The 12,903-nt window shown below is 36.8% G+C and overlaps 1 protein-coding gene across 1 annotated transcript in view; it reads left to right on the top strand.

The window, feature by feature from the left end:
- Window positions 1-435: 435 nt before the first annotated feature.
- Window positions 436-12,903, top strand: part of LOC126272353 (uncharacterized) — a 104,894-nt gene continuing 92,426 nt past the window's right edge. The window contains exon 1 of the mRNA XM_049975161.1: window positions 436-584. Coding sequence (XP_049831118.1) covers window positions 524-584 — 61 coding nt within the window. The 5' untranslated portion in view covers window positions 436-523. The remainder of the gene's footprint in view (window positions 585-12,903) is intronic.

Here is a 12,903-nt window from a genome sequence, read left to right as displayed (position 1 = left end):
AGCCGTTTACCACGAAGTACAAATAAACATTCAACGTATGTTATTTAATTTTGCAAAGCGTGCCCGAAACGCGTTTCTGTTACGATGAATGCCTTTATCAGACTATGCGGAGGTGTGTTAATAAAGCACTACGTACTGAAAACAAACCATTCTGTGTGTCGCTTCGCGTACAGCAAACATGAGAACACAATCGAACGCGCGAATAGAATGTAAACAGGAACAAAACGTTTGACTCTACCACATACATGTGTTTTTGGATTCCACCACGAACGCAGAAAACTATGAGCTATTAGCGCACTGCTTTTCAGTCAGATTTACTTCTTCAGAAATCATGGTGCAGCGAAGGCAAGAGCACTTCGAAATTCTATTTCGTATGTTGGCTGCAATGACAACCGTGGGCTGCAATGCACACATTTTCTTTTTTTGAATGATACGGGGAAGCTCAGCGCTTAGTTGAAATGTGTTGCGCAAACACGGAAAAGTTAGTTCCATCTGCAGCTTCGTGCAGTCACCTCGTGAAAAGATGACTTATCCGTGCATTGTGAACGTGTTGACGGTGTTTTTTATTTTAGCATCAGCCTACGGTAAGTAAGATGTTTCCTCACAAATTCTGATGATCACTGAACGGTTTGTTACATACGACAATTTTCATTGTGGCATACAGAATATAACGTTCTTCCTGTTACACTCTCGTATGGTGCATGTGAAGAACAATAGCACACGTGCTTCAGCGTGAACGACACCGGCGATTAATCAGGATGCAAACTTTTTATGTATAAAAAATTCCCCACAAATTGTAGTTAGAAGCATGCATTACTAAAGCGGAGCCCGCGCACACGCACACGAACACACACGCACTTAAATAAAATTAAGCATCATATTGTACAAACTTAGGCATATGTAAAGGTAGCAGATTTTGCTTTGTAAAGGTAGCAGATTTTGCTCTTCCTTTTAACAAGTATCTTGTACTATACGTGATGTAAAATGTTTTTACCGGTACTAAATCGCAGTGCCTAGTTAAAATGCCCTTGGGGTTTTATTAAACATGAAGAAATAGCATTTGCTTTACGTGGAAATCTATTGTAAAATTGTGTAGCACAACTTATACCCGTAGTGGAAATTTTAAACTCTACATCTATACTTTGCAAACCACCGTGGGGTGCATGGCAGAGTACGTGCCATTGTCCCAGTAATTAGGGCTTCTTGCTATTCCATTCACGTTTGGAGCGCGGAAGAATGATTGTTTCAGTGCATCTGTGCGTGCAGTAATTATTCTAATCTTATCTTCACGATCCCTAGGTGAGCGATACATAGGGGTTGTAGTATATCCCTGGAGTAAAACTTTGTTAATAGACCTTCTTGTGATAGTTTACGTCTATCAAGAGATGGCTCAAATGGCTCTGAGCACTATGGGACTCAACTGCTGTGGTCATTAGTCCCCTAGAACTTAGAACTACTTAAACCTAACTAACCTAAGGACATCACACACATCCATGCCCGAGGCAGGATTCGAACCTGCGACCATAGCAGTCGCACGGCTCCGGTCTGCCCGCCTAGAACCGCGAGACCACCGCGGCCAGCCTATCAAGAGTCTTCCAATTCAATTCCTTCAGTATCTCTGTGACTCTCGCCCACGGATTAAACTAACCTGTGACCATTCGTGCTGCCCTTCTCTTTATGCGTTCAATATCTGCTGCTGAACCAATGTCTGGTGTCATTACTGAATGGACATGAAACTTTTAACTTTTTATTATTTTCAGTGACGTTCTCGTTTTCTCTTCTGCCCTTTAAATTTTTTCTCTCATATTTCCAATTTTCTGGTATATAGAGGTAAATACAGGGGAGTGAAAAAGGGAGGAAGACTTTAGAAAGGCAGTTGTGCGAGGGTCTCTTTGTTGATCATGTTGCATCGTTACTACAGCCATTTTCTGAGCCAAGATGACGGGCGTAGGCAATTTATCATTGCCACCTTATATAATTTCATGTTGTGTAAATGAGAAAAACAAACAATTCAAACAATGTGAAAACTTCTAGTAGGAGATAATAATAATAGCGGTAATAATAATAAATTCTGTATTGAGGACAATTAAAAATTGTCCTTGTAGTGTGAGATAATAATAATAATAATAATAATAATAATAAATTCTTTGTTTATTTATATGTGTGTTTTATCAGAAATAATTTTGGAGCCAAATTATATTAAAAAATGCTTCCATTGAGGGTGCAGTTCAGATATAATTTGCCACTCTGGTTTTGGATATGCTAACCATTAAGTAAAACTTACGATTTTTTTTGGTGCGTGTTTTTTATTGTAAATTGATTCCTCTTAAACCAGATCTTTAGTTTCAGCTTTTTTTACGTGTAGTTGAGTAGTAGTAACAACTGATCACAATTATGAACCATTACACAAACAAATAGGTACTTCAGTATGTGAATAATCAAGGATGGAGCCTTTAAAAATCAATTTCTTTCAGATTTTGCGCATTTGAAAACTATGCCCTGTTACTATAATTTAACTGATGTTTTATTTGTGTTTCCAATTTGACAAATTAGTTCCTCTACTCCTATATATTTGAAGCTTCTGCAACAGGATTTGATGCTCTGAAATATCCAATGATCTGCCCCTTTCTAAAAAGGGCTGTAAAGTGGAAGTAACTAATTACCATCCTATTTGCCTTCTTAAAAATTCAAGAAAAACTTCTTCATAGAAGATTAGTTAACCACCTCCACAACAGCAACACACTAAACAAAAACTGTTTTAGCTTCCATCATGATATATCAAGTGAATTGGGCATATACTCATTAACCAGCTAAAACTTAGAATTCATTAATGGAAGATTGTCTCCAACTGCAATCTTTTGTGTTCTGTCTAAAGCCTTCAACCATGTCACCCACAAGATTCTTTTAAGGAAGCTTATGGATAAGTGGGTCAAGTAGAATGTGGTGTAAATTGTATCTGAATGATAGGAAACAGTAGGTTCCACAGGTCTCCGTGCCTAATCCCATTTTGTTTCTCATCTTTATTAATGACTTTCAGATGTGCACCACTGTCTGCTGATGAGACAACCATTATTATTAACAAGATGGGCAACAGTGATCATGAGGAAACTGCAAATACTGTATTTTGCAAAGTTCTATAGACTCTCTCACAACCCAGACAAAATGCCATTCATTCATCTCACTGTGAGCAAAAAATTGCAGGAACAGGCTGATATTATAAGTAATGATTAAGGTGTAATGATTGTGAAATCATTTAAGTTTCTGGGTGTACATATTGGCAATAACCTTAAATGGTACAATAATATTCTTCACCTGTTCAACATAAAAAAAAAAAAATGTTTTGGCTCTTACACTGACTGGATTATTACTTCTATCAAAACTGCATACTGTAGCTACTTCCACTAACTACTGCCTTATAGCACTACATTGCAGGGGAACCAGTCTCAGGCAACAAATATTTTCACTACTCAACAGACAATAATTAGTCTGCTGCATGGTTCACCCTACATGTGCATGTAGAAATCTGTAGAAAATTGGGACTTCTGATGATAATATATCAATGTATGTACTCATTGATGTATTTTATTGGTAAGACTCAAGTCTCTTTATTACTCAACTATCACAGTCACAATAAAAGGAGATGTCTTGAGCTAGGCCTACATAGTGAATTAAAGAACCTTGAAATGATGCAGAAAGAAGTGCATTAACTCCTCAAATTATATTTACTGTCTGTGACCTATCTAAATTTTGACATCCTCATAAGTAGTTCATAGTAGAAAAAATTCATTTATACTTAGATGAATATCTAAACTAACAGTAATAATTTCTGTTATTGTTCATTTTGCAGCTCTCCACTAGGCTATCTACAGTAATACAATGCTCATGATTTGGGAGTATTGAATGTGAACAACTTTCTGCTACCACACTTTTGACTGCAAACCCACACAATTATCCTGAGCAAATAGGGAAATAATGATGGATATAGGTTTTATTAACCACACAATCATTGTGGAGAGACTGTATATCTAACATCCAAATACAACAATAATAAATGCAAAATATATCTGTTTGAAAAGGCAGATAACAAATTGCTTGAAACCTCCCTAAAAGAAAATCTCAATTCCTTCTGAATTAACTGTGTAAGCATAGACCAGATGTGGCTTTAATTCAGAGAAATAGCTAGTATCAACAGCAATTGAGAGATTTATAGGAAATAAATTAATGCGAGACAGACCGGATCCCATACAATTCAAAAACACGTCAGGACACTGTTGCAAAAGCAACGGAAAAGTCATGCCAAATTTAAAAGTATACAAAATGCCCCCTACTGGTGAAGCTTTATGGAAGCTTAAAATTTAGCACGGACTTCAGTGCGAGAGGCTTTTAATAGGTTCTACTATGAAACTCTGTTTCAAAATCTGGCAGAAAATCCAAATAGATTCTGGTCGCATGTAAAGTGCACCTCAGCAAAACACAGTCAATATTTTCACTGTGTAATAGTGATGGTAATGTTAGCAGTGACAGTGCCACTGAAGCTGTGTTACAAATTATGGTTTCACAAAATTCCTTCTCCAAAAAAGAAGAAGAATCCTAGAATTTGAATCAATGACAGCTGCCAAAAAGAGTAACTTAGAAGTAGGTATCCTTGGTGCAACTCAGACCATTTAATAAAGACAAGTCTTCCATTCCAGATTGTATACCGATTAAGGTCCTTTCAGAGCATTCTGATATAATATCTCCATACTTAACAATCATATACAATAGCTCACTAAACAAAAGATCCATACCTAAAGACTGGAAAGTTGCATAGGTCTCACTACCACTCAAGAAAGGAAATTGGGGAACTCCCTGAATTTCAGACCCATATCAGTGATGTCCATTTGCAGTAGGATTTTGGAACATATTTTGTGTTTGAACATTATGAATTAGGCCTACCCCGAACACAAAAATGAGATCTATTGACACATAGTATGGCTTCATAAAATATTGTGCAACACTACTTGCTCTTTACTCTCATGAAGTAATGAGGGCAATCAACAAGGGACCTCAAATTAATTCCATATTTCTAGATTTCCAGAAGACTTATGATACTGTTCTTTTTACTTGTCGTGTAAACTGTTTGTTCCTATTATTTACTGGAAAAATGAAGTGATATCTGGCCTTCCCCAAGGTAGTAGGTCGTGCTATTCCTAATCTATATAAATATACAAGACAATGTGTTGCAGTCCTCTCAGATTGTTTGCAAATGACTGTCATTTACTGTCTAATAAGGTGATAAGAAGATCAAAACCCATTGTAAAATGACTTACACATGGTGTATGTATGGCACGAAAAGTGGAAGTTGTGACCATAAATTATGAAAAGTGTGAGGTCATTTACATGACTACTAAAAGGAATCCATTACATTTTGGTTGCATGATAAATTGCACAATTCTAAAATTAGTCAATACATTTTACTGTCTGGGGATGACAATTTCCAGTAACTTAAACTGGAGCCGTACATAGAAAATGCTGTGGGGAAGATGAACTAAAACTGTTTATTATTGGCAGAACACTTAAAAGATGCAACAAATATACTGTAGAGACTGTCTACACTAAGCTGGTCCATGCTGTGCTAGAGTAGTGCCGTGTGGTATGGCACCCTTACCAGATGGGATTGATGGAGGACACAAAAAATGGTCAGAGAAGAGCAGTTCATTTCACATTACCGCAAAATAGGGAAGAGTGTGTCATAGATATGATACACGAGTTGGAATAACAGTCATTAAAACAAAGTTGTCATTTGTTGAGACTAGATCTTTTCACAAAATTTCAGTGACCAACTTTCTGCTCCTAATGCAAGAACACTTTGTTGATACTGACCTTCATGGGAAGAAATGATCATTGTAATAAAATAAGAGCTCGTATGGAAAAATTTAAGTGTTTGTTTTGTCCTGCATGCTTTTAGAGAGTCAATCGGCAGAAAAATATTGTGAAAGTAGTTTGTTCAATGCTCTGCAAGGTGTGTAAGTGTGAATTGGAGAGTAGTTGTATAGCAGTAGATATTATCTAATACAACAGAATCTAATGCTATTCATTCAAATCCATTAATTATCAGTTAAGTTATTATACACACGAAAAGATCTTAATTTTTACAAAGTCTCTATTTCTTTTAATCACCTGTTGATATGTCTCATTTGTTCATGTTACATTCAACATTTTAACAACTTTTGTTATCTCATTCTGTACTGTTGTTAACTTAATATATCTTTAATTTGTAAATGTTATACTCCACATACTTTGTAGTATTTTAAAAAATCTTTGTAAAATGTATTTTATGACTTGTCCTACATTAAAGCGAATTGCTCCTTATTGAATGTACAGGACTTGAAATACATAAATGTATAAAAATAAATAAATGAGTAAAGAGATGACCAGCCACAACTGATGTGAAAGAGTAAAAATAGAAATACAAAAACAAATAATCTCTGGTAAAAGTACCTAATAAGTGTAAAGGACAAAGCACTTACATCATCTTGAATGGGCTCTGTTAATAATTCTGATGACACCTGTTTGATTACCCTTAACTGCCCTCATGTCTGTATGGACACAGTTGTCGAATCATTCTGTTCTCTCTTCATTGCCTACTTTGACAATAACGTATTCTTGAATTCTGCAGTCAGTGCTTTAACAGTTGATTATTGCCATTCCTAGTGTGTTTGCTACAGCCTATATTGTAAGTAATGCTTTGACACCACAGTGGAGCATATCAGTGTGAAATAAGTAGCGTTTTACAAAGAACTTCTTCATTTTTCCAAGCAAAACTGTTTACAGTAACTCTAAATATGTTTATCGAAAGTTTCGTTTTAGAGAAGTTGTTATCCATCGACTCACTTGTTATTTATGAAGTTGGTATTTCAGTTGTGTCCATATTGAGATTCTAGGGAGTTAAAAGATCAGAAATTATTTAATTTCTTTTACTCTTTTATTTCATAACAGAGTCCTCACAGAATCTTAGTTTATAACTGGGTTTGACTATGCAGGATTTCTTAAGACATGCTGTTCGAGGAAGCAAATGCTTCTTAGGCTGACAGAATTTATATAGCACATGCTGATCCAGCTGATTCAGGTGATGCATACGGCAGGGGAAGAAACAAATGTAATCAGCTTTTCGTTCCTCAGCAACATCTGCCTTATTATTAATCAGTGATAAAATGTTTTGAGAGACATTCTTGCAGACAGTTTATCAGGGGGGAACCAATATGATTTGGATGTAAAGCATTCTGTTTATCAACCACTTCTGGAAATCTCGTAAATGTTTCCTTTCATCAAGGAAAATCACCAAATGCAGATACAGTGTATGAAGAACAATTTGGTGAGGCTACTGCCCCATTCATTCAGGTAATAGATGATTTAACACAGGAAATAAAGCAATTACCATTCCATTTCTTCTTTGCCGACCTCTTTATAGGATATGCTGTTTTGCCTCCTAAGAGTAGAAGGTTATAGAGGAACAGGTGCTTTTAGAGAAAACAAGGTTCCCAAACCTTGCCCCATTTTTGCAAAGCAAGACCTAGTCAGAAATGAAAGAAGATTTTTGAATCTTCTCTTTACAAGGGTAATTGTGTTATTGTCATAAAATAGGTGGACAATTCAGTGGTTGCTGTAGCATTGATGTGTGCAGGCATGAAACCTGTATCATTTGCAAAACGACACCCTGCAAAGGAGATGAAAACAGATCAAGTACAACATCCTCAGATTATTGCACTTATAATGATAAATATAGGGCAATGGATAGCATGAATGAAAACATTGTCATGTACAGAATAAATATGTGCCCTTAACTCCTGGCAAACAAAGAAAGGAGCAGTTGCTAGGCCTGCTCTGCTTGAATTCAGGAGAGAAATTGTACAAGTATATCTACTCCGAAAAAGTATACCTAAACAGTAAAAGGAGCAGGTAGACTTGCTACCAGTCCTATCTAATCATGTGTTCCATGTTATATAAGATACGATGGAATGAAACACATCAAGAAAACTGAGAAAAAGGAAAGGTGTGTCACTTTTGTACAGCAAACAGAAGTCATCAGCAGTTCACATAAAATGTGGGAAATGTGACTTAGAATTGTGTCTAGAGTGCTTTGAAGAATACCACAAATCTCAGTAAATCAAAGATGGTGAATTAATTTATGTATGTTATTATAAATTGGATTATAATAATTATTTTCTTCAAATTTGGCCTTTATGTCGTAAAATCTGATTTATACCAATATTAGTAGCTGAATTTCAGTGTCACAGAACAAATTTAAAATTTGCATCTAAGTGCCCAGTGTGTCTGTATGAACACAGAATGTTACAGATGCACTAAGGCAGGTAAAGGTCAAACAATAGACTGTTTGTGTATTAGTTGTATGTTAAGAAGTCAATAAACTGAAAATATATAAAAATATCCAATTTTTAAAAAATGGGGTAATTAAGGGTAAGCGCATTATTCCAGGAATCAATGCCGTGAATGATAATTTAATGAATATTACTGTAACAGAGTCTGTTGGTAATCAGAAGAGCAGTGGTTGTGGCCTTTCCTAGAATAATGCTACAACAGGCATACAGAGTGATAAAGAATCATTTTTCTGTCCAACAGTGTGGTGCAATGCAGGTTATGGTGATTTACAAAGACTGTGCTGATGTTCATTTCTATCTTTGGTTTCATGAGTTATTAATTTCTGTATTCTGTATAGTCTTAATGCATTTAGTCAAAAATAAACTGTCCATGACCACATCTGTTCATTGTGTTGCTAGTGTTCTGAAAGGCATGCTGCAGAATTGTCAATATAGCCTTGTGAAACAGTCTATAGGTGCTCCTTGTGACTAAGTCTGGTAGAGAGACTGTGGACTCACCTGCTCACCCTGCACTTTACAGACTGACTATACACTGCTTTGTTAGCTTCTTTTTCGAATTTTCACAAATGGATGTGATCACATGAATATCAAATGTTGCAACGTTCAGGCTTCAACATAGTTCCATTATGTCAAATTCCTTAGAGAAATCACAAAAGATTTCCACTGGTGACATCTTATAACTGATGAACTCTAAAACTTGATTTGTGAATGAGAACATGACCATTTATCTTGTTAAGTCTATTTGGGATTTAAAACTAATTTTATTGGGGATCATTTGATTATTAAGATGTCCTGTATCCATACTCAGCTTGAGCTTTTCAAGCACTGTAACAGTGTTCATTAGCAGTGAAGCTGAATAGTAATTTGAGATCTCTTCTTTACCACCTGTTTTGAAAAGTTGTTTAATGATTGATTATTTGGGCTTGTTGGGAATTATTCCTTGATCTTGTGACTGACTTAATATGTATGACACAGTTCTTGTCCTAGGGGGGAGGGGTAGTAGGAGGACAAAAATCTGGGAAGAAGTAAACCACAACACATTAACATGCCTAACACTTGTAGGAAACCCGTTGGTGTTCACAACAGCTTCCATTTGTCTTGGAATGGATAAAAACAGGTCCCTTATGGATTTCAAGGTAATTTTATAGCATTCTTTCTGCAAAATAGTGGCAATTTCCCATGACGAGGATCGAAATGGACAGCGATCATGCACTCCTCTCCAAAGTAGACCACAAAGGCTCAAGAATATTGAGATTTATCGTGGCCAGGAGGGACACAAAAATTTATTCTTGGGCTCACAAAACCAGTCGTGGGTGATGTGAGCTGTGTGAACAGGAGCCTTCTCATCTTGGAATGCAATGTCACCATTTGGGAGCAAGCCTTGTAACATGGGCTGGACCTCATCTGCCAAAATGCTCACATAATTCTCAGCAGTAACACGACCTTGCAGAGTAACCATGGATCCCATGGAATAACACGATATGGTTGCCCAAACCATCACTGAACCCTAATCATGTTTCACTCTTGGTGTGTAAACTCGGCCAGCAGTTGTAAACAGTAGGAAACAAGACTCATGCAACCAAATGACTTCCTTCCATTTCTCCATAGTCTAGGTTTTATGACTTTGGCACCATGTTCTTATGTTATGAATGTTTCTGTTACAGATGATGTTTTAGAATTCCAACTTTCCATGCAATTCCATTCTTATGGAGCTGACAGGGGTCACAAGTCCAACATTCAGTTCTGCCGTGACTTTTGCAGCTGCCGTCCCTTTACTTTTCATCACAATCCTTATCAATGACTGTCTGTCACGACCATTCAACACATACTTTTATTCATGTTGTGACTTAGCAGATGATATTTTCTGCTTTTCTGTAAGTGGTATAAATCATAAATGTGGTGCATTCTGACACTTCAAATCTTTTAGCTACCTTGATTATGGTACCAGCTACCATATGAACATCAAAAATTCGCTCAAGTTTTAAATCACTTAGCTCCACTGTAATGCACCCACAACTGTACAGAACAGTGTTCTGACCATGACTGACACTTGCAATATATTGAAGACATTGCACTGGTGCAGTTTGTGGTCAAATATAACAACTTGTAGTTATGGCTAGCAGCATGCATTTTTCGTGGTGTTTCTACATTTTCGTCCAACCCTTAGTACATTTACAGCAGTGTTTCAGAAAGCACACATTATGTGTTTCATGTCTCTGATTATTTTTTCTAGTTTTTTTGAAAGTGTACAAATCTAGTTGATATTGTTGTGTATTGTTGTTTGCAGAATCTAATGGTATCTACAACAGATCCCTTACAACTAATCTGATCAGCTGCTGTAAAGAAGTTGTTATTGAAAATATTGCCAACAGTTGCCCTTCATTTATCATTCTGGAATTATAACACACTTGTTTCATCTTTCCCCCATTTTATTAGCTTCCAAACAGTGTTTATTTTATTCTTCGAGCTGTGAGAGAGCTATAGTTGCCAAATATGTGAAGACCTCTTGCCAATTGTACCATACTTGTTATAACAATGGTTACACATAAAATGAGGTGTGATAATTGGGGGCATGATACACCAAAATAACATACAGAAGAAACATAATTCAACTGCAGACGGCCCATAGTTTAAAATTTTATGAAAAATACTGTACTTCAATTTTTTTTTTTTTTTTTTTTTTTTTGTTCGGTATAATAAAGTAGTCTCCCTCTATGATTTTTACCATCCACACTGCCACACTGCCCCCCAATACTAAATTGGTGATCCCTCGATGCCTCAGAACATGTCCTACCAACTGATCCCTCTTCTAGTCAAGTTGTGCCACAAACTCCTCTTCTCCTCATTTCTATTCAATACCTCCTCGTTAGTTATGTGATCGACCCATCTAATCTTCAGCATTCTTCTGTAGCACCACATTTCGAAAGCTTCTATTCTCTTCTTGTCTAAACTATTTATTGTCCACGTTTCACTTCCATAGATGGCTACACTCCATACAAATACTTTCAGAAACGACTTCCTGACATTTAAATCTATACTCGATGTTAACAAATTTTACTTCTTCAGAAACGCTTTCCTTGCCATTGCCAGTCTACATTTTATATCCTCTCTACTTCGACCATCATCAGTTATTTTTCTCCCCAAATAGCAAAACTCCTTTACTACTTTAAGTGTCTCATTTCCTAATCTAATTCCCGCAGCATCACCAGACTTAATTCAATTACATTCCATTATCCTCGTTTTGCTTTTGTTGATGTTCATCTTATACCCTCCTGCCAAGACACTGTCCATTCCATTCAGCTGCTCTTCCAAGTCCTTTGCTGTCTCTGACAGAATTACAATGTCATCGGCGAACCTCAAAGTTTTTATTTCTTCTCCATGGATTTTAATACCTACTCTGAACTTTTCTTTTGTTTCCTTTATTGCTTGCTCAATATACAGATTGAATAACATCGGGGATAGGCTACAACCCTGTCTCACTCCCTTCCCAACCGCTGCTTCCCTTTCCTGCCCCCCCCCCCCCCCCCCCAACTCTTACAACTGCCATCTGGTTTCTGTACAAATTGTAAATAGCCTATCGCTCCCTGTATTTTACCCGTGCCTGAATTTGAAAGAGAGTATTCCAATCAACATTGTCAAAAGCTTTCTCCTAAGTCTACAAATGCTAGAACCGTAGGTTTGCCTTTCCTTAATCTTTCTTCTAAGACAAGTCGTAAGGTCAGTATTCTCTCATGTGTTCCAACATTTCTACGGAATCCAAACTGATCGTCCCCGAGGTCGGCTTCTATCAGTTTTTCCATTCGTCTGTAAAGAATTCGCATTAGTATTTTGCAGCCGTGACTTATTAAACTGATAGTTCGGCAATTTTCACATCTGTCAACACCTGCTTTCTTTGGGATTAGAATTAATATATTCTTGAAATCTGAGGGTATTTCGCTGTCTCATACATCTTGCTCACCAGATGATAGAGTTTTGTCAGGACTTGCTCTCCCAAGGCTGTCAGTAGTTTTAATGGAATGTTGATTGCTCAGGGGTCTTTTTTCGACTCAGGTCTTTCAGTGCTCTGTCAAACTCTTTACGCAGTATCGTATCTCTCATTTCATCTTCATCTACATCCTCTTCCATTTCCATAATATTGTCCTCAAGTACGTCACCTTGGTATAGACCCTCTATATACTCCTTCCACCTTTCTGCTTTCCCTTCTTTTCTTAGGACTGGGTTTCCATGAAAGCTCTTGATATTCATGCAAGTGGTTCTCCTTTCTCCAAAGGTCTCTTTAATTTTCCCGTAAGCAGTATCTATGTTACCCCTAGTGAGATAAGCCTCTACACCCTTACATTTGTCCTCTAGCCATCCCTTCTTAGCCATTTTGCACTTCCTGTTGATCTCATTTTTGAGACATTTGTATTCCTTTTTACCTGCTTCACTTACTGCATTTTTATATTTTCTCCTTTCATCAATTAAATTCAATATTTATTCTGTTACCCAAGGGTTTCTACTAGCCCTCGTCTTTTTACCTATTTGA

The sequence above is a fragment of the Schistocerca gregaria genome, chromosome 5 (assembly GCF_023897955.1).
Source record: "Schistocerca gregaria isolate iqSchGreg1 chromosome 5, iqSchGreg1.2, whole genome shotgun sequence".
Taxonomy (NCBI): Eukaryota; Metazoa; Arthropoda; class Insecta; order Orthoptera; family Acrididae; genus Schistocerca; species Schistocerca gregaria.
The sequence above is the reverse complement of the archived record's forward strand: the minus strand, read 5'-3'. Positions and strand labels throughout refer to the sequence as shown.